The sequence below is a fragment of the Idiotropiscis lumnitzeri genome, chromosome 1 (genome assembly GCF_059441095.1).
Source record: "Idiotropiscis lumnitzeri isolate Australia: NSW breed Sydney's pygmy pipehorse chromosome 1, RoL_Ilum_1.0, whole genome shotgun sequence".
Classification (NCBI taxonomy): domain Eukaryota; kingdom Metazoa; phylum Chordata; class Actinopteri; order Syngnathiformes; family Syngnathidae; genus Idiotropiscis; species Idiotropiscis lumnitzeri.
In genome coordinates this window covers 13,872,463-13,898,314 of record NC_142391.1, presented here as the reverse complement: position 1 = coordinate 13,898,314, position 25,852 = coordinate 13,872,463, and the positions used below count along the sequence as shown (strand labels likewise).

General features: G+C 41.7%; 2 protein-coding genes across 3 annotated transcripts in view; both read right to left on the bottom strand.

Annotated features, from left to right (window-relative positions):
- Positions 1-958: 958 nt before the first annotated feature.
- Positions 959-6,425, bottom strand: kbtbd11 (kelch repeat and BTB (POZ) domain containing 11). The gene is made up of 2 exons (XM_088318861.1): positions 6,014-6,425; positions 959-4,807 (listed from the first exon to the last, which is right to left on the bottom strand). The coding sequence occupies exon 2, from the start codon at positions 4,724-4,726 to the stop codon at positions 2,834-2,836; it is 1,893 nt and encodes a 630-aa protein (XP_088174987.1). The 5' UTR covers positions 4,727-4,807; positions 6,014-6,425; the 3' UTR covers positions 959-2,833.
- Positions 6,426-7,011: 586 nt separating this feature from the next.
- Positions 7,012-25,852, bottom strand: part of arhgef10 (Rho guanine nucleotide exchange factor 10) — a 51,732-nt gene continuing 32,891 nt past the window's right edge. For both annotated transcript variants that reach the window (XM_088318837.1, XM_088318848.1), the window contains exons 20-29: positions 25,218-25,345; positions 24,134-24,234; positions 23,889-24,010; positions 23,215-23,301; positions 22,272-22,498; positions 21,301-21,458; positions 17,835-17,977; positions 16,500-16,674; positions 10,696-10,818; positions 7,012-10,067 (exon numbers count right to left, since the gene is read on the bottom strand). In XM_088318837.1, the coding sequence (XP_088174963.1) occupies positions 9,562-10,067; positions 10,696-10,818; positions 16,500-16,674; positions 17,835-17,977; positions 21,301-21,458; positions 22,272-22,498; positions 23,215-23,301; positions 23,889-24,010; positions 24,134-24,234; positions 25,218-25,345 (1,770 nt within the window). In that variant the 3' untranslated portion in view covers positions 7,012-9,561. The remainder of the gene's footprint in view (positions 10,068-10,695; positions 10,819-16,499; positions 16,675-17,834; positions 17,978-21,300; positions 21,459-22,271; positions 22,499-23,214; positions 23,302-23,888; positions 24,011-24,133; positions 24,235-25,217; positions 25,346-25,852) is intronic.

The window sequence follows — 25,852 nt, the reverse complement described above, 5'->3', positions numbered from 1 at the left end:
ATTCGAAGCACTTTGTTTTTACTGATAAATATCACCCAACACCTAATAACTGAGTTAGCCCATGCCAATTCATTTCACACCAAATTTTTTTCCTAGCATTACAGCACATAGCTGTCATCTCAGGAATAAATGCAAATCCATCATATCCATACTGAGGAAAAAAATAGACAGGCCTGACAGCTAATGTCGCAAAACCACATCCAGTTTGTCCAAGATACACTGGCTGAATTAAAATACAAGCATATTTGCAGTTTTTTTTGTTGCTGTCAGAATTCTATCAGCTTTTATACTAAACTCACATTGTGGTTTTGTAGCAGCAAATACCTGTCAAGACTTTTCTCAAATTAATATAATTATGTTATGCATGTAGAATACAGTATATCATATACAAGAGCCATACAGGCCAGAAGATCTTACTGGTGATGGAAGAGAAGGCCATCAACAGACTGACTGAAGCAATGTGGCATCTGAGTTGACCTTTAAATATCACATGGTTGTTTTCTTACATAAATGTTCTAGCTTTGTTAAACATCACTGTAAGAGCTTGTTAGCAGCCAACATGGTAATCGAAAGAAAATTTAAAAAAAAAATAAAGAGTACTTTCAATCATCATCACATACCCAAATGGGCAATTTGTCACTTGTTGACTTAACAGATAATTCAATATCTTTGGCAAATGTGTATAAGTGCTGAAACATATGCTGATACAGTATGCAATATATTCATTTAAAAAAAAAGAAGAAAAAAGCTGATTCATGTGCTTATCTGGCAGCGCGGTGGTGATTTATGTTTGATTCACATTTCGGAAGTTCTGGTTTAGAATCTCGACTCTGACCTTCTTGTCTGGAGTCTGATGCTTGCATGGGTTTTCTCCCAGTATTTTGACTTCCTCGCACATTTCTAAAATGTACATATTAGATTCACTGAAGCCTCTACATTTGAAAAATTGTTCACAGCTGCAACAGGCTTGAATCTGGCCTGCAGGATGAATTTGAAATTGAAAAAAGACAAAAGACATTGTGGAGGGCTCGGGGAGGATTTTCAGAATGGGAGTGAAAAAAAATGAAAATAAATTGTAGATCTTCATGAATTGATTACATTTTAAAGCGCAATTTTATATTTGTCACTTCCAAATCCTTGACTTATAATTTTGCACCTTTATATACAATCACTGAGAACCGTTATGGTATACAAAAAACTGAAGCAAAAATTAATCAATAAAACTAATATTATTCTTAATGTCTTGCTTTGCATTAAAACTAAAGGAAACATTATTTATATAATAATTAAGCTTTGATTTTACTGGTCCAGTCCACTTAATATCAAATAAGGCTGTATGTGGCTTCTTAATATGTACTAAAAGGTGCGTTGACAGATTTTCTCTTAATCATTTGTGTGAAGTGCAACCGCATTTATTTATTTGTGTGACGTCATGTCGGTTTGTGCAGGCGTGTTATTTAGCCGATCAAATTCCATCGATGAGCCTGTGAGGTTGTTAGTTTAAGATGATTAATTTAACTGCTGAATATAGTTATTTAACATGGCTTTGTGATTGTGTACCAGCTTGAAACATGATGTTGATGCTTTATGATCCTCTGGCTTTTAAATGCTTTGGGTTAACCCATTTGAATCCCCTTTTTGGGGGGGCGTCAGTTTTTCAGATTTATTATTTGCAACTGGGCTTGGTCGCTATCCCCCGCTACTTTGTGTGCAATGCGACTGATAGGCTACCAGATGTACTCCCGCCTCTTCAGTTCACCCGCAACCCTAAAGAGGACAAACGCTACCTTAAAAGGACGGAGAGATGTTATTTTCTAGTAGTTTCAAGTCTGCAGACTTCGGAGGTGTCAAATCCAGATCCCAAAAATAAAAAACCTGCGTAGTTTGGCTTTAGCCACAGGTATTTCCGCTCCCAGTGAGCTCATTTACCTGCCAGTTGAGTAGAATCACCTGTGGCTAAAGACAAACTGCTCCTTTAAAATGTTTTCAAAGTCTTCATTTAATCTGTTTAAAAGTTGTCAATGTAAGATACTTTCCCTCCCCCTGCTTTGCTTCTTAATATCGTTAGCGGTTATGTTTCTAAATGCTTTTAGGAGTTGTGCGTTTGCTCACGTGAAGCGCATTGAGTTGTCTTGTGTATGAAATGTGCTGCATACAGGAAATAAAGCTGTCTTGTCAGCTGCAACATTTGAAGCCAATCACAGATGATCTTAAAATAATTAAACAGGCCTAAAAGGTTACTTTTTAACAATCATTCTGAAACACTTCATATCTGTGTGCTGTTGATTATGTGACCTCTGTGATTGGCTGGTGACCAGTCCAGGCCGTCTCTTTCTCTCTCCAGGTCATCTGGGATTGCCTCCAACTCACTCACGTCGAACCCTTTTGACAACGGTAGAGAAAGAATGATGGGCGGAAAATTGCGACCATGTCCCTTTCAGGTTGTGTAAAATACTGCACTGTCGCCATTCAATGACATTCCAGTCATCAATAGTGAAGCCCTACAGCTGTTTCATTTGCATAGAAGCCACATCACATCATTCATCGGCACATTTTGCAACAAAATATCAATAAGTCCACATGGTGTCGTTAATCCAAACATAAAAGTGCACCAAACTACACCAGCCAGGAATACTAATCGACTGCCACTTCCATCATACGAATATTGTTGCATTCACTCAATACTAAAAGTTCCCTTTTTAAGGCTCGTCTCTGCAAAAACATTAAATTGCCATGCGACACGCACATTCTTTTGCAAACAGGCAATGGCACACTGATACAGACAGCTGCCACACTAGAAACAGAAAAGATGGTGGTCTGCGTTCTAGTTTCGTCAATGTGGATCGCACCCAGGCGAAACTTTCTCAGGCTTTTCAGGCAAAGTAAGCACAAAAGGAAAAAGAACGCCTTTGGCTTCGAGAGGCGCCCTCAGCGGCTCCTCCACAAAGAAGGCGTTCTCCTCCTCCACCACGAACTGAAGAGTCTGGCTTTTGTTCACACAGTAGATGCAGTTGCCTACGACGGCGCACCTAAACGGCAAGGAGCTGCCGAGCCTTTGTGACGCACAATCGTGCCACATTTTCACGATGCTGTTGTACTTGAACACGTTGATGCCTTGCTCTCGGGTCACGTCGAAGCGGTAGATGAAGCTCTTCAGCGCCACCATATCCGTTGACTTCTTCCGGCTGTTGTTGTACGGGCACTCTTGCCACTCGTCCCTCTTGGTGTCATACTTGAGGAGGCGATAGAAGAGCGAGCCCCCGGAAACGTAAAGCTCCCCGTTGCAGGTGGTGGCCTCGTGAGCTACTGCGAAGGCTCCCTTGGGCAAAGGGGCCACGGCAGTCCAGCGGTCCATACGAGGGTCGTATTTTTCTACGGTAAACAAACACTCCCCTCCGATAGCATACAGGTAGCCATCCATGGACACGAGCTTTAGTTGGGCACGAGCTTGCGTCATGGGTCGGATCTCTGCCCAGTGGTTTGTTTTGGGGTTGTAACAGAAGACCTTGTCTGATACCTTCCCTTTGTCCCCGTAGCCTTTTATCCCACCTGCCACAAACAAGTAGTTGTACATTGTGCAGATTCCACAGCCTTTAGTGTTGACGTCCTCCGGCATGGCTGTCAAAGCTCTCCAGTCGATGGCCGTTTCACTGAAGGAGTAGATGGTGTGACTTTCTTCCAGAGACCCCACGGACAAGGGGCTCTGGGGCCGGCTTCCGCAGCGGCTCGGCGGTCGGCTGCCGACGCGTTCAAACACGTCGTTTATCTCGGCAGCCATGAGGGTCTTCCTCCCGTCCATTCTCTTCTTCAGGACCAGATCGCGCTCAGACCCGGTCAGACGCCCGTACACACAGGGGTCTTTGAGGATCTGTAGGAAGTTGTCGCTCATGAACCCGTAGGCGGTCTCCTTCAGTTCACTAAGTCGCTGTTTTTTGGCGATGCTCAGAATCTCATAGCAGTTGCCCGCAGTGATTTGTTCTGTCATACGGTCCATGGCTGCCTGGACGGCGCAAGGGATCTGGAGGATTTTGGCCCCCGTGATGACATCTACGACATTGTCCTTAGAAACATTCATCTGGGAAGTGTAAACATAGTCAATTAGAGTAGACAAAGTCTTGTAGCTCATGCCCTTCACTTTCAGGATGTTTCGTGACAGGCGAGCTTTGAAGTAGTCACTCTTTTCCGCCAGGACTGACTTGTGAGCGTTGATTGTTTGACCGCCAACTTCAATGACTAAATCGGGCTCAGTTGAACCAGACAATGAATTGACTGCAAGTGAGCTGCCCTCGGGGTTGCAGGATAGGTCTGATTGATCTGTTGCTGGTTTCGTGTCAGCAAAGCGTGACTCTTTCACTCTTGCGCCATTGGGGATTTGACTGCTGGCACAGTTTGATTGCATGTGGGACACACGAGAGTCAACATGGGATGGAAAGTCCACCTCATTGTTTTCTTTGGAGAGTTGAAGCTTATTTGCACTCGCCATGTATGAGCCGTTACCTTTTTGACAATCGTGATTGTTTTCAGTTATCAGTCTTCCATCCAGCAGGTATTCTTTCTCAAACACTGTAGGGACGTTGAAGTCGGGGTCGTCCCCCAAAAACCCTTGGACAAAACTTGGATGTAAATCCCTGGCCTTGTCATTGCTTGTCATGAGGTTGACGGTGTGCCGGATGACATTGGCCTCGATTGCAGCAACTCCTCCTCCTGGCTCTTGGCTGTCAGTCATCGTGATGTACTTACTTGTGATGGAGGATCGCGTCCTTACTGATCATGTTGTTGGTTGGACAAAACTCTTGTCTTTTGGGTCCTACGTGGAAGATGGGAAACATGACTCATTAAAATGCAATTGCTGAGGGGCATTATTTCTTTTATCAAAACAGGACTGCCATTGCAATGCAGTGTAATACCTCTAAGGCATTGCTGCCTCATCATTTCAACCTAATAAATATGTATAAATGACGCCATTTGAAATGAGATTAGAGGGGGGTTACATATTAGAGAAGTAAGGATTAAGTTAAGATGACAAGAAGCAATTGTGGGGGGGGGAAGCAGTAATATAGTGAACAAAACTCATAGGTGAGTTCAAGCCGACCCTAGCTAGCTTCTGGCGAGAGGACGGCTTGTCAGACAATCACAAGGCAAATATATCGACAGACCTATGAACAAATAGAGTCTTTAATAAACTTTACATACTTGTTTTGACATGGGAGGAAGCCGACTAGAAATACCCAGGAGGAAGGGAGTCAAGACTCCATCCCCAAACATTACAACAGTGAGGTAGACGTAATAAACACTAGCTCACTGTGCTGCCCACAAAACTAGGAGATTGTTTCAAACATACATAGGGTTCGGGTTCAAGTCCCTCTGCAGACAAAATGTAAAAATGACAAATAGTTTTTGGTGGAAATGCTTGTCTGCTCCCTGGCTATTGTGGAGGTGCCTTTGAGCAAAGCACGGTCCCCACTAGCTCAAGAGCACACCCCTTTCACACTGGCATTTATCCATTCTTGTCTGCATATGTATGATTTGGTTCCGTGATAGATAGATAGATAGATAGATTGATAGATAGATAGATAGGACATGCAATGAACAGAACGGTGTAAACTAAAATTCCCTTGGAGAGATTATAAACAGTATAATAGAGTTATGTTAAAATTAATATTGTTTTAAATGATCGGGGAATATAGACAAAAAAACACTCCGGAGACCACGATTTGGATTATGTACGAGGGTCATTATTCAGTCTAAAAACCGTAATACTGTACATGTTTCTTTTGGAGTCAAACTGCGTGACCTACTGCAATAATCACCCTGGCAGTTCATTATTAAGCGCTTGAACGAGTGCGCATGCGCAGGGCTAAATTGCTCCTTAAAATGACTAGTAAAGGGTGAAAAGAGCCGCCGCTTGTTTGTTTCTGCTCTTGTAACAACGAGCCCATACAGTGGTGAAATCAAAGACGTCTGTCTGATTGTAACCTACATTTATTTCCATGCAAAGTTAAATGCAACCTACCTGCGATTTCAGGCTGTGATTAAAGCCCTCGGAACCAGCAATCTCTCCAACAAAGCGTTACGTAAAGCCTCCACAATCCTGACCAAGCAGTCACCCGAGATGACTTAAATGTATCCACATTTTCGTCCTGATCCCGTCCACCCGTTCACCTCTTAAGCCTCCCGATCCTATGAATGGTCTTGTCTTTCTTTGGCTGCCCGAATCTGAAGTCTCCCCGCAGACGAGGCGAGGCGAGGCGAGGCTGAAGCGGCGATCAAACAGCAGTGCCCCTCGGTGGGCGCGCCTCCCTCACCAGTCTCCTCGCGTGACCGTGCGCTTAATAAACGTGGCGAGTGTTCTCATGCAATGGACGTGTCCAGCATTGGCAGCATGACTAGTCAGGGGATGTCTTGATAGTTTTCCCCCGTACAGCTGACTATTGGCCTAAACCACGCCCCTTTGGTTAGTATTAACCCTCAACTGTACAGGGCAAGGATCCATCTGTTGGACGGAGTGACGCCCACAGGTCGTATGCATCGTTCCTTCACTTCTCCCTATTCCACCGTGCCACCATGGGTGGGGTTGAAATCTATAGATTTACATGCACTTTGGAACAAATGTACCAAATGTACAGTCATTGGCAAAGGTGGCAAAAGTAGTCAAATTCAGCCCTCAAGTAAATTTACGGGTGTAAAATACTGATAAAAGTCCTGATTCACTTCCTGTGCTTAAGTAAAAAGAAAGCTCTGAAATGTTAACTGCAGCAACAACAAACTTACAGTTCTAATCCCTTTTACAATGGTAACTACATCGGTACAATCCAATTGACTCATACAAGCAGATCATCACCATAGCTAAACACTGACAGAGAGGTATTGATTTTCCATAAAATTAAAGTAGATTTTCTTGTAGAATTTCTCTCTGAGGGAGGTCTCAACGTGATCGATATGGTTAAAATAGGAAATATTCGCACATTATACACGGAAAAGAAAAAATAATTAGAAATCACCAATCAAGTCTTGCTTTTTAAAAAGGTTTACAGAAGAATATATTCATAAATATGAATCATGGGAATGTACATGGTAGCCGCAGCAGCACACATGATGGCATACTAGATAGAAACTCATTTCGAACAGCAACAAATTGCACGTTTTATAGTCATCAACAAAGTAGTTCTTGCGTAGTCTTGCTCAACAGTGGGAATGACAAACTTCCCTGACAGAGATTTAAAGAAAAAGAAACAAAAAGGACAACCCAATGTGCAACAGGTTCATTTGCCCTCCTCTGTGAAGACTGTCATAGCAACTGGTTTGCCAATGTATAAATAGACGGGAGCCACGGCGAGGGCATCGCACAACCGTCAGGCCTGCGAGATTAGGAGGTATTCATATTCAGATGGGAGCTTTAAATGGCAGACATATTCGGACAACAAAGACAGGCTTGCGGCAAATTATCATCTCCATGGAAACCTCAGGGTTGTCAATGCCATGCCGTCAGCTAACATGCGTTATTAGTGGGCCACATCATACCACAAAAGAAGTACAAATGTTTTTATCCATAACTGCTGGACAGATAAGAGTGTGAGCTATTTGACAAAAGTATGGACATAGTCTGGAGCTGATCTCGTCCCTTGATTGCAGGTGAATACTGAAAATGGTTGCGCAACAGTAGACGTGGGCGTTTGGAGTGAGAAAATGGCTTGACCCGCTCTGCTCAGGAGTGGGAGAAATGAGTAGTGAAATCCCAGAAGCGCGACATCAGGCTCCACGCACCGACCTCAGTCACAGTGCTAGTCTCAACATGTAGTAAAGGCACAATTGCTGGAGAATTGGATATGCTGTTCTTCCTCCTAAAACTGCTACTGTTTGTTTAGTGATCTAACCAATTCACATGTTATCAAGATTCCGCAGGGCTTAGTACTGTAAATTCCCAAGGTTAGATTATAAATCAATTTCCACAAACGGTGCAAGCTTTAAACACAAATTACAGAAGTATCTCAATAAAAAAAAGTTTATATATTGATAAAGAACATAACAGAAATACAGTACTCTACATGGAAATGTAGATAACAAAATAAAAGTACGTTTTTACAGTCTCTTAAATATTCTTAATTGACAAAGAGGATTGAAAAAATTTTTTTTTTCCCTTTCAATAACCAAAACAAATCTTCCATTTGTGGAGAACACTGGCCAGCCAGACATCCTAGTCTTTCCAAAGCAAATCAGTCAACGTTACTTCACCTTTTTTTTCCTTGTAAAGGCACAAGTGGGAACACTGTGCCAGTTCCATGAAATGATATTTTCGATTACTCAAAGAACCTTCGTCTAATCTCCCTCAAAACGCTTACAGACAATCCTGAGTGAACTCCATATTTACAAGTCATGACAGGTTTCCTTAAGCCTGATCCTAATCTTGACAGAAAAAAAAAAAGTTTACAGTATATAACCACATCGTAACTTCACATGCCTCATGCAGAAAAAAACAAAGTGAACACCGTTATACAAACTGTGGTTTTGTACAATTTATACAAATTAAAAAAGGGGCTTGGCGATGATGTTAGCCAGCAAGAGTTTCTTTTCCATTATCTTGCAATGAGATATCATCAAGAATACGGTATTGGAGGCAAGTGTCATTCTGGTTTAAATAACGCATTTTGCTTGTTGCCATTGTTCCATAATAATTACAAGTAGTAGAAGTGTAAAACCAGACATCTTTGGGACATAAAGCGATTATAAAAAGTCTACACACCCCTGTTTAAATGCCAGATTTTTGTCATGTAAAAAAAACAACAAAAAAAACAAGTAAATTTCCTGCAGCTGTCGAAATACAGCGTGCTTGCGCTGAGACCAGTGTTTCGTTTTGGACTTTCTACGTCTGCCTCAATCAAGTTTGTGAGTCGGTTCCATCCATGATTTTTGACAAATGTACAGGTGTACGTAAAGTAAAATAATCATTCAAAAGAAAAATTCCACTATTATTGTGTCCTATGACCCGTGCAACTCAACTGAATTAAAAAACAAAACAAAAAAAACCGTTAGAGAAATTAAAAAATAAATGAGCTCATGTGGTTGCAAAAGTGTGCCCACCCTGTTATGACTGTTCAAAATGAACAGATCACATTCAAAACTCATGTTAACTGGGAGTCATGTCCAGTAAAAGGTCCCTTTTTTGTAGAAGCCTGAAGGTTTTGTGCTAAAACCAACCAAGAAAAAAAAAATACTATACTGTACTTAATTAAAACTAAGTACCAACATAATTAACTTGAATGTAAAGTACTAAAGCGCTTGTGCATTGCGATTTACAGGTGCAATCAAATAATTGACTGTGCTGGTCTTTCTGGTGCGCCGTCTTGGCAGTGTAATACTGTAAGCGGGCAGACCAACAAAAGTTTTTGAAATTATTTATCTTTCTCTCATTCTTTCACATTACAAAACAATTCTTTATGTAGACTTTTTATATCACGGTATGTGAGCCTGAAATGAGTCAAGAACATTTGTATGATTACAAATATCCTTTTTTCAAAACTGCTTAGTGGTAATTCAGATGTGTTTCACTCGTGTATTGGTGCTTCACATATTGAGCAAGGGGATCTGCCAGATCAGAATGGTTGAGGTGTTGTCCTCATGGCGTGACTGTTTGGTCTTTTTGTTCACCCTGCGGTGGCCCAAACCGCCAGAAACCACCAGGAGAGAGCTGACGTCCACTTTGCTGGTACGGCGGCTCCTCTGGCGGTGGACTGGATCATGGAGGACATCGTATAGGGCCCCGTCCTCTGGCCCATGCTCCAAGGAACCCTGGGACTGAACTAAAGAGCCGCAGGATGAGGAAGACAGGGAGTCCTGGAGAGCCATGGTGGTGCAGCCTGCCTCTCCCAGCCATACTCCTTGTCCCTGAGACGGTGTCGAAACGGAGTCTGACGGTGGCGGAGCGACTTCTCCATCTTCTGGCTCTACTGGCTGGGTTGACACTGAGGAGGCGGGGGAAGGGAGACCCGATGGTCGGTTGCACACGGCTGTGGCCACAGTTAGGAACTTAACTGGGCCGCTGTGAGCATGCAAGGATACCATGCCCCGACCTGGACACACACAACATCTTAAATGTTCACTTTAATGGTTGGGATCAATTCTGTGTCACACTGTTAGATACATTCTCACAATGTAATGAAATTAAATGCAATAGCTGCAGAGGAGGTCTACCGGTAGAGATGCTGTATACTGTAATCAATAGCAAGAAGAGCTCCAGTAATAGTCTTTCCCACAGGCTTGTTTTGTTATATGCTGTTTGTATGTATTGTTAGTTTGTGTGTGTTAAATAGTAGCAAACCGTATCACGATGTGTTAACAAGATGTGTTCATTTAAAAAAAAAAGTTTGCAAAATCGACTACAAACGACAAAACCAGAGCCCCATTGAAACAAGGGGGGAAAAAAGACAATGCAAAATGATTGGCATGCAGATGCGCAGTGTGACTTGATTTACCAATTTGCAGTGTTCAGGGGTACCTACGAACCACTTGTGTGTCCCCCTGTCTACAAATGGCAATGCTATCTCAATGACATCAATTAAAAAAAGTTTTTTGTAAATGCAATAGGCAGGTGTACGTAACATTATCGCTAGCTTTTTTCAGAATCATTCATTAGTTATTTCATTCCCCATAATGTAAACACCCACACGTACGAACATCAATACGCTTGTCCTGTGTTACCTGTGACCTTGGGGATACCCTGTAGTCTGGGGACAGAGAGGGCCACAGTCACGCCCAAGTTGGTTCCGACGAGAAGCATACCGTGGCAAACCAGCAAACTGCTCACTGACACTCTCTGATTCCCTGTGGAAAACCGCAAGCGTGACGTTAGTTTACTTCTACAATCTGTATCGGCAGCACACCCATGTGCTCGTGCATGCGTATACTAACTATAAGGACCAAGGTATTGAAACACATCTTATTCAGGTTTATAAACCAGCTAGACGCCTTAGTTCAATTAAGTCGTGCTTTGGACAGTATTAGGCCTCAATTTTGAGAGTTGGTGAAGGCCTGTCTGAAGCACATGTTTCAACTTGCTTGGAAGTTGGAACAAGTGCTTCGGACAACGGAGCTTGAGAATGACGTGTAGGTGGCTCGGCGAGGCGGTCAAAAAAAAATGAGTCCGAATTCTCCAATCAGTATGAATGCACGGGCGGCGAGTTTTGTGTGTCGCGTATTAAATGTTTACATATGAAATTGTAAATATGGTGAAGGATTGATGTAAAACACAATGTGGACTGTATATACAGTATTTTTGTTTTCATAGCGACAAGCCGGCAGGCAGCTTCCGTGCATTTGATGAGTTGTAATTCACGACATTGCCTCATCCTGTAACAGAAATTGCTATTTTGAATTGCCGCAAAACCAGCTGCTGAGACTCGTCTCTCATGAAATATGGCAGAAGCCCGCACGCTGCGTGTGGGGTGTGCACTGTGCAGTGGAGGCTTTCACAGTTTAGCTGATCCTGCCTTAATTGATTGTTGTAATGGAAAAGCAACTAAGGTCAGGCTGGGTCAAGCAAGGCCAGTGCGGTGCCAGGCCGTCTTGGAACCTCCAATGAAAAAAGCAGCTATATAGACAATCATTCACATTCAAAGTCATACCTCAGGACAGTCTTCAATTAACGAAACATGCATGTTTTTAGAATACGGGCGGAAGCTGGAGTACGCAGAAAATACGGTGAACATGAAAACTCCACACAGGCAGGCCTGAGCACAGATTTGAACTCCCAACAACAGAACGGTGAGGCAAACCAAATCTTTTGTCCAAATTGTGTGTGGTGAATCTCCTGGGAAAAAGAGGCCACTTCTGCATGTTGAGGAAGGTGAGTGAGCATATTTCTGCAGCGATGAGGTTTATTTATCTCCAAGGCAACACTGAAAAGATCCTGAATAAATGTAGCTCTTTTCAAGCCTCACTAACACAAAGAAACACAAGAGTGTTACATAACGGAATGACTGATGCGTAATACTGTAATTAAGCAACAAGCGGTGGCTCTATTCAGGAAAGCTTGTGGCATCTCTAGCGAAACAATGCCACCTGTTCCCCTCTTGGTCAGAAATATCAGTGCAATACACTGTAAAGTCTTTACAGCTCTGTTCATAAAGGAAGTCAATGAAGTCTGACATGTTGACAGATTGTGGGAGCGGAATGTGAGACTCATCACAGTTACGAGCTTTGTCAGGACGACAGATATCTACAATTTTTTTTTTTTTACTGGTGTATGGTGTGGGGCAAGGCTGTCATGAGTCATTGCTGCACAAACAGTTTGACTTGAATTTCCTCCCTCACAATAATCCTCTCTGGCTGGAGGAAAAAATGGTTTCCAGTGCCTGTGATGGACCCCCCTGACTAGAGTTGACCCTTTTCATGGGGCACACCAATCACTCTGGCATTGCTCCGGGAGGCAGCCAGGTACACTCCGCCTTTTCAAAGCCCAGCTGAGGACACAGAATCTTGGCCACATGTGCTTCTCATGAAGGCACGCAATGGGCAGAAAAACACATTGCTGGTTTGGGGTGGGGGGCATGGTCAACTTCCCCCTTTCATAATATTTGGAGTTCCCCACCCAGAGGGTGAACTAAAATAAATCCAGAGGGAACATCCACACCATCCTGATCCTACAGCAGAGCACCACTTTGATCCGCACTTAGCCCTGACAAGCAACAGCAGGAGGGCGGAGTAAGTCGCACACACTACAATATTACACAGCACCAGCAATTCAGTCAAACTAAGAATAACAACAGCATGTGCGCAATTGTGCTTCTCTCTTCATGGGTGGAGAAGATAGCATTCTTCTGGATTAGCCTTTGACTTTTAAGATGATAAAGTACTCGGTTAATGTGGACATTTTCACTTTTTAATCAGGGTCACTGGAGCCCCAATTTTGATTAAGCGGTACAGTTCAGTTCATGGTTAAGTCTATCGTTATGTTGCGCAATCCCTTCGGTCATAGATGCGGACAAGATTTGTGGAAGTCTTGTGCAATATTTTTACACAACAGCCATAACACCAGCGTTTTTGTGCTACGTGGAGGTAGAAGCACGGCAGTCTGTAATTGGGCCACATGATAAACATAAAATGCTTCCAAGCTATATTAAAAGTGGTGTAAAACACATAGTTTATCACTTACAACACCTTTTCCAAGTCCCGCTGCAGAGTTCATGTAGATCTGTAATACTGGGAAGCATTCAGAAACCCAAGCATCATAATTGATGGCAGATGAGAAATAAAAGTAGTGTCAATGACAAGCCAGAGATATCATTTATTGCCCCGCCCCTCTGATGTTTGTCTCATTAAAACACACATGGCTGCCTTTTTAGGTCACACAGCAGTAGAAACAAGCACACCCTGTGTACACCGACCGACTGCCACCATCCTCTTGCTTTCTGACAAACATTTTGGACAACAAAGCCATTGAGCGAAAACGAGAAATATTATCAACGACTATTACCACAGAATTACGCTGAAATGAGCTGCACTTAGCAAGGCTTAAGCATGAAAATGACTGCTATTACAGCATATTATGCCGAGGCGTTTTTAAGGCGAGCCACCAGACAGAAATGTAGGTGGGTAGTGCAATTGTTCCAACATGTGTGAACATGAGAAGGGCAAATTGAAAGCGCTACTGCATGAAGCAATCACATCAAAGACAACGCCCTAATGTTCCTGATATCTACGATGTGTTACACACACAAAATGATTTCACAACTCTACTTAATGTCAACATTATTTGTATTGATTTGTTTGCTGTGGAATCTGGAAGCATAAGCTGTTAAGGGGTAATAGATAACCGTGATTTGTTATGGCTTCAAATCGGGTTTTCCGATAACAAACAATGGAAATTTAGTTCAAGCATCCAGTGTCACCAATTAGTTGCGTTGGTCAAAGGGATCTAACAGTAGACCTGGGTTTGTATCTGTCAAATGATGGAACCCTGATTTAGATGCTGAATTTGAGTCTTTCCACATTGTATGACCCCCTTTGGGGTCTTTCGATATTCCAATGTAATTAGTCTGTCTTACTTGCCTTAAAACCAGTTCAGTTTAGAGCAAGAAATCATTACTGTTTGTCTTGCAGCCAACCCTCCTGCTCTAATTACACCAAAGATGATGCACAGGCAGCACCTTTCCAAGTCTAAATCTGGCCCACAGTAACAACTTGCGGTGATAAATCCCCTGGAGAGCATTCTGGAAAAGTCTAGATAAGAATAAAACCGAAGGAGCAAAGCTTTCCATGTGTGGTGTAGTTTGTCACAGAAACCAACTTCCGCTTCACTTGCATGGATCTTATTAGCCAACACGGGTAGTCAGCTCCCACAGCGGACTGCTTTTATCATTCACGTCTCAAAAGGAGAGGCCTACCCGTTTGTAACTGTCGATCACAGGGAGGTCATCCCGATAGATCAGGTGAACACAAAAGCATTTAAAGAGCAAAAGAAATTACACCGTCTCAATTTCCCACTTCAGTCACATGATCTGTTTTTCCCCTTTTATTTTTTTAAGGTATGAGGCTATTGGTTTCATACTTTCCGCCAAGCATCTCCACAAATCTATGCACTTCATGATTTGCGATTGGACTTTCACGTCCTTTTAAATACGACTAGACCTGAAAGAAATGCCAGATGTGCAAAATGAGCCAGAGGAAACTGCATACTTTAAGCCAAATAGTTTTAAATGTTACTGTCATCTTGCGGCAAAAGAGAAGCAAATCCTTCGAGCTGTTTCAGTCACCGTACTGTTGCCCATGCTGTCGAGGGATTTGAAGAACAGAACGACTGTGGGCAACCGCGCCACGCATATGGTTCTCCCAAGCACATGAATGAGATGACGAAATGTCACTCACTATCATTGCAAGACAAAGACACACATCAAGAGTTTGCAGGAAAGTGTAATCTCCCCTCCAGAAGTGATTGCACTCATTCTTTCAGGCTCTGTGTTTTTGGGTCAAGGCTGATGTAACACAGCGGATTAAAAGATCTAAAGTAGCAGCCAGCTTCTCTGATGACTTCGGCATGCGACATTTACTGTGCAGACATTTAACTTGATTTGTACTGAACGTTGTCAGAGTTACTTTGACTTAAACTTATGTGGAAGCAAAGTCCTCCTCTTTCATTGGGAGATATAATATTTAACTTGACACAATTGTACTACATGGGCCCAATTTCACCTGAGATGGACGGATGCAAAGTGGAAAAGGGTTCTGTGGTCTGACGAGTCCAAATATTTTTTTTTTTTTTTGTAAATCATCGATGTAATGTCCTCTGGGACAAAGAGGAATAGGCATCAGGATCATTATGAGCACAAAGTTTAAAAGCAAGCATACGTGATGATACGGGGGTTGTTGGCATACTTGGCAAGGGTAACATGAACATCGATTACGACAGCTTAGTTCAACAGCCAAGCAGAGGTTTGTGTGTTTGAGTTTTACAGTGCAACTTTGTTGTCTCAATCCTTTTACTCTTGAGTTTCTCACTTGGGTTCGACTTAAAGGCAAAAAGAGGACCCCATGGGGTCAAATGTTTTTGGTACATCACTGAATAGAGTGGAAATGAATGGTTACTTGTTCAGTGTTTGGACTGAAAGAGCCATAGAAAGATGAGAAAGTATGGCAAACCTGCCATGGAGGCTGAATAAGCACCTCCACAGATGTGTAATTACCGACAAGCATTGAGAAAGTGAAACATGAAGTCACTGTCCATGAATACGGCAGCATTTGAAATTATATGTGACAAAATGATGGACATTTGAAGAGAGATGAGAATAGAAGTCGTGTGCAGCACTTTTGCATTAAAAATGATTTTGAGTGTCACTTTTTTGAAAATCACAAAGGGCCAAAATTTCCTTAATTTTCTTTTCTTAATGCCTATTATGGTCAGAACCAGACTTTTCGGGCTGCGAGCCGCTACTTTTTTCCTATGCTATTCGAATTATGGTAGTACAGTGGAAGGCATGGATGACGAAAGGTTTACCCAAAACTGTCTGCATGCTAAGAGTGAAGCTTAGCATAGCAACTATTGCTGAAGTTTGCCAGTGAATTCCGACAATGTGGAGCAGTAACAAACAATCCACTATTACCAATGGATTTCGAATGGCTGCACTGCTGCGTGATGATGACAGTTCTAGCGCATCATCTTATTTGCCTTGTGCTGTAACTCTGATGGGATAAGAACAAAGACTGACTGAGAACGTGTGAACAAAGTGGTTTTGGGGCTTTTGCTGTGCGACACTCAATAAGAGGGCTAAATAGTCGTGTTTGGCATTGTTTGGAAAAAACTTTGATCTGTCTATAGGTATTAATAAAACTTCCTCTGTGTGATGTCTTTCTTTGCATTTTATAACATGGAGACCCCCAACCAATGAAGCGACGTGGCCATTAAATGTATACATTTGTTTTAACGGCCAAATGGGGTTGCTGTGACTTTTAATCAGGTGTACTATGTAGTCCGAAAATGACGGCATTTGCTGTAAATGATGTTATCTTACCAGGCAATATATTGTTGACAGGCGTGGCAACATTGATGTCCTGCAGATGCTCCAAGGTCTCAGTGTGAAAGAGGCGCAAGGTGGAACCTGAACTGAAGGCAATCCAGATGCCCACGCCAGCCACCACCATTTGGGACACCACCATACCCTCCTCCTGATGGGCCTCCAGTTGACTCTGGGTGGGGAAAACAGCACAGGTGAGAGGGCAATTACAAGGTGCAAAAATATCTATATAAAAAATATCTGGATTTAAGTAAAATGAGTAGAAATAACAGTTATGAATAGATCATAAAAAAGAACAATAATATTTTTAAGACTTGTTAATAGGCACTTCAGTGTGAAACTCAAATTTGGGGTGTAAAAGATTGGTAAGATTTAAAAGTGTGAAACTGAATTCACATTCAGGAAGACAATAAAGCAGGCATTCTCAAAGCCAAAAGTTACATAACCTCAGCACACATTGCACTACATGGAGGTGGAGTTAAATTTAGTCGAGTGGTGTCCATTCACAAGCACCTCAGAGCAATATTCTCCTAATAAATAGCTCATAATCAAGCATGAAATGTGTTTAATGTGTATTTAATTGATAAAAGGAATAAACATGAGAACTCAATTACTTGTATACGACTCACCCTGTGTGACTGGATTAAGTCTATTTCTTCAGTGGCGAGCGGAATAAGAGCAAGATAGGCAGGTGGTCTAACATAATGAGCTTAATGAGGCTAAACAGATTATGAGTGAGTGCATGTAAGGGGGACGAGACTATTTCAGGTCCCATGGCTTGGGCTTCCATTTCGGAAACGAGAGTGGAACACGGACAGGAAAGGCCATATTCTTGAAAGTGAAAGCCCAATGGAGGGCAATCAGATATTGTTATTACTATTAATGTCACATGAAGTTTTAAATTTTCATTTGGACTCTCCTTGTGTTTTTTTTCTTATTTTCCCTACTAAATAATAATATTGCCTTTATTAGTCCCACAATGGGGAAATTCGAGATTCGAACCCAGGCCTCCTGGGGAGACTGGGTCCTGAACGCGGCGCCTTAGACCACTCGGCCATCCTGGCAGCCAATCATGAGTTGCTACAGTGTCTGTCACTCTTCTGTGTCCTTGGCTAACCAACTTTTTAGAGGGGCACATTTTCCCACAGAGTTAACAATTGGATAGGAGATGATTTGGGATGCCATCATATCTCCCACTTGAGTGTGCTTCCTGTGTGATTTGCACAGGCAGACGGGGACAGATAAGAGGAAATGAGCACTTTTTTTTTTTTAATCCTCACACAGATTACAAAAAATGAACTGGCCTCTTTAAGTTACCCGTGTGGTACTTACCTCCACACAGTGTGTCTGTGTGCCAATGATGAAGACCTGGCCGCCAGATGAAGCCCAGAGGTGCTCTTCTACAGCCAGCATGGCTTTGATAGGCAAGACTCCCAGCTTCACCAATTTGGGCTCATCATTGATCCATAGCCCATCTGTAGTGCATAGTGACAAATCAATATTACATAAAAACATGAGTTACGTTCATTTATTACAACCTTTGCACTTGTACTACTGCATGGCCCATTGCAATCTCACGATAAAGGTCATTCTTCTTGAACTTTATCGAGTAGATGTCGACACTGTGCCTTTATAAATGTCACCTTCAAAGGTCATTTGCATCAAGAACATTTCTAATACTGGTGGAGAGGCCATTGATGATTTTCATAGCCTTCACTATGAATATAGATGTGCTGTGAAGCATTAGTCATTGCCGAACTCCATCCTGCTCGCACCTCCTACACACTCAGCTCTCCATGTGCCTGGCACCCACAGTGGCAGCTCAGCACAGATGAAACACGGCTTTCAGACCGTAAAGGGAGCACACATTTTGTGTTGCAACATGATTGTGCACCCATCTACAATGATTCAATAGCATCTGCAAGGCCGACAATTAACTCGTAACGCCAACCACATAAAAGACTTTTAAGATAAATTCCACAGATAATGTGAGCTTTCACCCTCCAAACTTACAAAGGATCCTCTGGATGGACGGACATACTTCAAAACAAACGACCACTATATAAACACAAAACCCACTTCCTCAAGTGACTTCCCAGGTAATTCCACAAAGTTCTTTGTTTCTTGCATCTTCTTTCCTCATTTTGTCGCCCAATTTTTAGAATGAGTCTCACAAAAGGTCACAACAATAACAACAATTGCCGAGTTAAACCTTTGAATCTCACTAAACTAATGTCTTGCAGAACACTATCCATAATAGCCTTCCATCTTTTGGAGTGAGAGTGGAAAGAAAAAAAAAAAATCTACTGATGCCCTGATGTCTCATGCAATAAACAGATGTCTCAATTTGAAGTTTTGTACAAAGACAGGCATTCACATTTAAAGGCACCGGTGTATTTCTTTTCATTTTTTTCTTCCAACTGCCATAAAAGCCGCTGCCCATATAGTTATTGAATTGTTGGACAGAGTACACCTGTAACAAAAAAACGATTACGTTAAAAAAAATGTGACTCCAGTGTGAATTACATTGTGAGAAGAGCCCCGTCTCCAAAATGAAGTTCACTTCCTCCAGATGCCGCACTGATTTGCCTAATCTCAACCAGGAAGTGAACGAGGCCTCACCGACAGTGTTTGTTCAAGTGGCGGCACAAAGGCAGCTATTGAAGAAGCAGAGGAGAGTAGGAGAGGTGCCATGCTGGGAGAGATTTCCCCAAGAACAGCAGTACGGTAGTGACTGGAAAAGCAGAGGTAATCTCACACTACGGAGACTAGGTGGAATTAGCATTCCAGCAACGCCCTTCGTGTATTATTGTAATAGATGTGCATGCAGAAAGAGTACACAAAGAAGGATTGAGCCATGCTGGAAAAGTACAAAAATACTCAAGTATTAACTTGCAGTCCTCATCGGTCACTTCATGACAACTGCAACAAACATTAAAATCAACCTTCACCCGAAAGATGTGGAGCCTCATCGAGATGTTGCTCCCACTGTGTGGTGATGACGTGTGACCTCTGCCAAATCACAGCCTCCCTCTTATATACCAACCCCAAACACATAGAACCAGTCTCAAAGCAAGAGCAAGCAGAGCAGAATGAGGATGACTGACCAGCGTCACATATGCATACGGAGAATTCCAAAGTAAGACTAAGGATGCAAAGCAGCGTCTCTGTCACTTCAGCGATTTTTGATGTTTTGCCCCAATTCAGTGTTTGATCAGCAGTGCGACAGCGCTCCACAGAGGAATGTTGGCTGCTTGTGTTCTTGTTTCTATACAGTAGCTGTGTTTTATGATATAACGACGTGGACTGAGGGAAGAGGAATAGGCGTGATCTATCAATAATTGATTAACTGATCATTAGGAATTCTTAAGTATGGATCAGCTCGGTTGTCTTGAAGAACCGCATATGGGCATATGTGGCAGAAACTATTCAGGGGCACAGTTTTGTTTTTCTCGCTAGTTTGCTGTGCGAAATGGGCTGCCAAAGAAGTTGAACAATTAAAAATTTAAGTGAGAATGGCAAAAACTTAGCATTCCCTCAATTGTGTCTGTTTTCAAAAATTGTCTCATGACAAAGCTTTACAGGCTGAAATTTCTCCACAAAAAAAAAATCAATTGGATGGAATGAATTTATTTTGTAATACTTATTTTCCAACCCATAAGACCCACTTTTATTTTTTTTTAAACAAGACAAAACGGTTCTGTTTTTTTACCCAGTTAATCTATACGTGTACAAGTGATTGATTTGTAAAAGCTAACCCCTTTAATTAAGTACAGTTGCTGTGAAAATGTTCAGAAGCAGCAGGATTGCAACAGAGACCGAGGTCAATGTTATCCCACAGAATAATGTAATAAAACACAATTCTATAAAGCATGAAGCATCACATTTCAGCGAAAAAGTTGCTTCGGGGATGAAAAATCAGGCATATGATTGAAAGCATAGAAGGCCAAAATGAAAATATTCTGCTCTCCCAAAGCTTAAAGACACTGTGATGCTCTCTCCTAATTAGTAGGCGGCGGATGAAGGATCAAAAAGATGTGGCAATCAAAGCAAGTGGTGATGGGAAGTCAAAAACACAGTTCAGTGTGAACATTTCTCACTCAGCGCGGACGCGTAAAGACACACGCAGCTAATAGATGAGCTTTGCAGAAGAGAGTCGCTGGAAACTAAGCTGAGACATCTGATTTGAGTCATATGATGACAACCTGAGAAATATCTTGACTGTAGTTACTAAAACAAATGTTGGATTTGACTAATGCTGATCATAGACGTATTTTGAAGACACCAAAGAGAAAACGAGTGAACCACAGCGAATGTATGAAAGCCATGTAGCAGATGGAACAAAGCAGAGCATGGCACAGACTGTGGGAAGAGAGTTCAGCCTGGATCCTTTCCTCGCTCTGAGTATGTCTGGAAGCGAGGACATTAAATAGGTCACCTCTTTCAGAATGGTTTCTCCCAGACAACCGGGCAAATGGAAACAGGACCACAACACAAGAGAAAAGTTGACCTGTGATCATTCGATGCACAGTGAGCCTCTCATTTTCTAACACTAACAGCAAGAGCCACACCAACTTAGCAACACTGCACTGATTCATGCGTTGTAGTGGAAACTGGCTCAGACTAAATACCGGAGCAAATGGTGCTCTCTTACAAAGTTTTAAAACACATTTCAATTATCTAAGTGAATATGTTTCTGTTTTACACAATTAGAGTGACTTAACTATAATTGGCCTCATTACAGCCATTTAAGAGGGTCAACAAACAGTGCATTAAGCCATCCCACTGAGAGACATACCCTGTGATCTGGAGTAGATGGCCACAGAGCCACTGACCAGGCCGGCATACAAACAGCGTTTCATGTAAGCCAAGCTAGTGACAGTGGATTTGTCTGGAGTGAAGAACTGCTGAAGGCGCACTTTTTTGGACCGCTGGCTGCTTTTGTAGACAATAATGCTAAAAACAAAAAAAAATAAAATAAAAATATTACAGGCTCGTACATACAGAATAATTGTGTCAAGTTAAATATTTTATTCATTGGCCATTTTATTAGGTACACTCATGTCAGAGGGCTATTAATTTTAAATAACCCATCATAGTTGTAGTGGCGCGGCACGTTTGCATGTTTTACCCGTACCTGCGTGGGTTTCCTTACTCCGGTGTCTCCCACCTTCCAAAAACATTCAGGGCATGTTGACTGGACACTCTGAATTGCCCCTAGGTGTGAGTGTGGGAGTGGATGGTTGTTTGTCGATGTGTGCCCTGCAATTGGTTGGCAACCAAATCAGGGTGCACCCCTGGCTACTGCCTAAAAATGGCTGGGATAGGCTCCAGCACCCCCGCGACCCTCATGAGGAGAAGCGGTACAGATAATGGCTGGATGGATAGTTGTCATGTGGAGTGGTCTAACACTATGCTGCATTTTGCTGTCAGACTTTTTAAAAATCATTGTTATGTTTAATGCTGTATTTACGAAACACAGCTCTTGAATTGCAGCAAACAGAAATCAAGATTATGCAATGTACCTAATATGTAGGCCATTGAGTATGCTTTACTAACATGACAATACCATATACATATACCACCATTAATAATTCAATTAAAGTTGACTCGTACTCATTAAATGAAATTCATTTAGAAGTTATTTCTATATGTACAAATTTCTGTACATACAAAATACACAGTCATGCAACAAACCAATAAGGTCATGCTACTGCAAATTATGCATTGTACAGGGACATTGAAGTATTTAGTCATTTCCAAGTTTACCTGCCCTCCTCCATGCCCAGGCAGACAGTGGGTGTAACACTGGCTTTTGACTGCAAGACCTGGTTGTTTTGTTGGACTTTGTCATCATTCTCCTGAGGCTCTTCTGCTGGGACATATGCCATGCACAGGATACGAGACTCCACATTAAAGCACTCCGTCACCTTTGGGCTGCAGCTCTGCATGGCAACAATGGCTATTTGGCCCATCTGGTTGGTGCAACTTGCAACCTGCAGAGTGCAATGTGTTTACATTTGAGCTCTTGCGATGTTTGAACTACATACCATGTCAGGAGTTATGAGGTACCCAGTCATGAAAGCAAAGAAAACAAACACGGCTTTCGGAAACATCGAAACACAAAGTTAAGGTACAACAAATAATCAAATGATAAAATGAGCACAATATCACAAAAACAGTAACCCTTACAATTATTGAGTCACGTTAAAAAACAGCACACCTGTAACAATTTCGATTCTCTTGCTTCACCTTAACATAAATCAACACAATCTATTGGGTTTCACATGTTACTGTTAAAATAATCAGTGCTAGTCATGTATATATTGAGCTTCCCCCTAATTGCCCAAATGTGACATTAGCAGTGCTAAACAAGGTTCTGGAATTTATTTTCAGAACCATAACAATATAACAAATAACCGCATATGAAAAACTTGATCTGATATAACACAAGAATGAAAGAGAATGAAAAACATCTAGATTGTGAAAAACAGCTGTGTCTGATTACCTGACATGTGTGCTTAACTGAAGTGTAGTCAGCTGCTCTAAGCAGGGATGTGAAACTAGATGCTAAATAAGCTTCAGCAGGCAGCTGCTGGATGCGTTCAACATAAAGTATATTAATTCGTCAAGTCTTTAGTTAATGATTTGGTTTTTGTTCAGTGCCAAATTGCATATTATCACAGTAATTGTTATGTCAAAGACATCTTACCCAAACACAACCGTGACCCACGACAGGAGCGTCTGCTGTGCTCTCAGGGTTAATGTAAGGCTCCGGGTTGTGCACTGCGCATTCCACCTGACACAGACGGCGAAATCGTGGAATATTACATATTACAGATTTACAGGGTAATTCATCACAATTAAAAAAAGAAATTCAACATACATACGAGACTAACACTCAGTAGAGTAGAGTTTGGACCGCAGTCAAGATGGAAAAATATTTCTATCAATGACATAACTCCAACATGTGCATTCACTTGCGCACACAAAATTGATGAATCATCAATCACACATGGACACAAGGTTGAGGGTGCAAGGCGGTTTTCAAATGTACACGAAGACATCGTCCGCAAGGGGAGATCTTGCAGTTCGTCTATCTAAACACATTGTTTCCACTTGCATTTATATCCTACAGTAAGGATGGCAATTCTTTTTCCCTCTCTTGAACATTATTTGGCAAAATCTGCTACTTTTGTCCCCAAGCGGTGAATCAACAGTAGTGGACAATTACTATTACACAAACAAAGTCGTGCTAGAGCTAAACACACTATCAGGGAAACAGACTTAGGTAAACTCTAAAAATACATTTCCGAATGTCACCTTTTTAAGAATTGTATAGCAGTAATTTTAAAGCATCATGCACAAAGCTTCTAAAAGTCTCACCTTGAATTCTTGTAGTTTTGACATGACCACGGGCATTTGTTTAAGCAAGAGTGGGTGTTTCTGCTTTTTAAGTTGGTTTCCATCGTCTTCAGCAAACAACCAGCCCTGGAGGTTGTCTTCCTCTAATATAAAATATACACACATGGAGCTTAATTGCCCTGAATATACTTTAAACTCACATGCATGTGACAATAATTATGAAGCACACACAATAAAGCATTTTACAGCCGAGTAGTGTATTGTACCTAAAGCCAGTTTAGCCATTTGCAAGTTACTGATCCAAGACTGTTTGATGGCTGGGTTGAGAGTATTGAAAACTGCACTAAAGTATGTGGCTTTGCCCAACCTGCTGACAAAGAGAGGGCAAAAAAAGTTGATGAGTTGAGCAATGAAGCTTTGACTTATTTTTTTTTTTTGCATTTTGTGGGTTAAATGTACAAACATTGAAATTACATTTAAAATAAACATAATTCCTTCCGTTATTCCTGTTACGTACTCAAACATTTTATCACAGACGTTTGTCACACATATATTTGATTAGATTGCCCATGCAAATAAAAGATCCTTCAATAAAATTGAAAAACATTCTATTCACTTCCACTCCATGAAGACATTTTCAGTTTTGATCATCTTGTCAAATAAAGTCAAATAATCTGTCTTGGCTGATATCACCCAAGGGGGGAGTCTTTCGGTGCTGATTGAAAAATGCAGGCTGACAGAAGCCGAAGAAGTCAATGGAATTTATCACTTCCACAACCAGTGTGCGTGCGTGCATGCGTGCAGGAGGGAAAACATGTCTTATTTGCCAAGTTTAGAGACTAGTGAGGGATCACGGAACAAAAATCAAGCACTACTTTCCAAGCATAATCTCACAAGCTAAGGGCAGGAATGATGAGAATGAGAAAGTAGAAGCCAGAAGGATAAGGCAGAATGCAAAACAGGCAAAAATATATGGGATGAGGGACAACATTCAGGCATTTGCGCTACATGTGTAAATGTGACATGAGCATTAATGTTGGGAAGCAGCTGCAGCAATGGTTAGCCTTCAGAAGAGGATGCACATTTCCTCCCTCATGATTGATACCTCTGATTAGGATTAACGGAGGAACACGTTCATCCAAGTAATCTAATGCTCTCTCTTAAAGCTATGAAAATAAGGTGAGAATTGATCCAGGAAAAGGGGGAGACATGGGGTGAAGGCGAAGTGATGAAATGATCATGCATCTGCTCAAAAAGTGTATACCGCCTAAACATAAGTGCAAACGAACTGCTGAGAAATGGAGTAAATTAAATTGCTGCAAAAAAAACAACAACAACAAAAAAACAGACTTGTCTTGTTTGCCAGGCAGCTGGAGCTGGATCCGACAGCGGTCAGCTGCCCTAATCTCTTCTTCCTTCTTCAGAATCAGCCTCTGGAGACCCGATACCCAATCCTGGGCCACTGTGGGGTTCACATTCTAAACAAGCAGAATGGATTTTGAAAAGCCAGAAGCACAGAAGAGCAATAAAATTAAGGGGGAAAATACCTAAAAATAATAATGTTCAACACCAAATTGATACACTGTTAATCAATAAAGCGAAAAACACATTATGTCAACAAAGTTGCTGTAACACTTCAAATTTCCCCATTGTGGGACTAATAAAGGACATCTTTATCTTTATCTTTATCTCCAAATGGACTTAACAACAACACTGTGCAGAGTAAAAAAATGCATCATAAAAAAAAAAAAAAAGGAAAAACACATCTTGAGTGTTTGCCAGCCTTTTCTATGCCCGGCATACCTAGAAAACCGGCACACTTTAGTACAAAAATCTAAAAGATAAAAAAAAAAAAGAAAACTTGTTAAAAATCAATACCTCCGTTCATACAAAAAAATAGGACAGAAGAGAATTAAATGAACATTGGCCTCCATCAAATAATGAACTAACAATAGCAATGCTAGTTTAATATAAAGTCTCATTTG

Coding starts and splice junctions, on each gene's coding strand:
- kbtbd11 (XM_088318861.1), bottom strand. CDS start 4,726: ATGACTGACAGCCAAGAGCCAGGAGGAGGAGTTGCTGCAATCGAGGCC.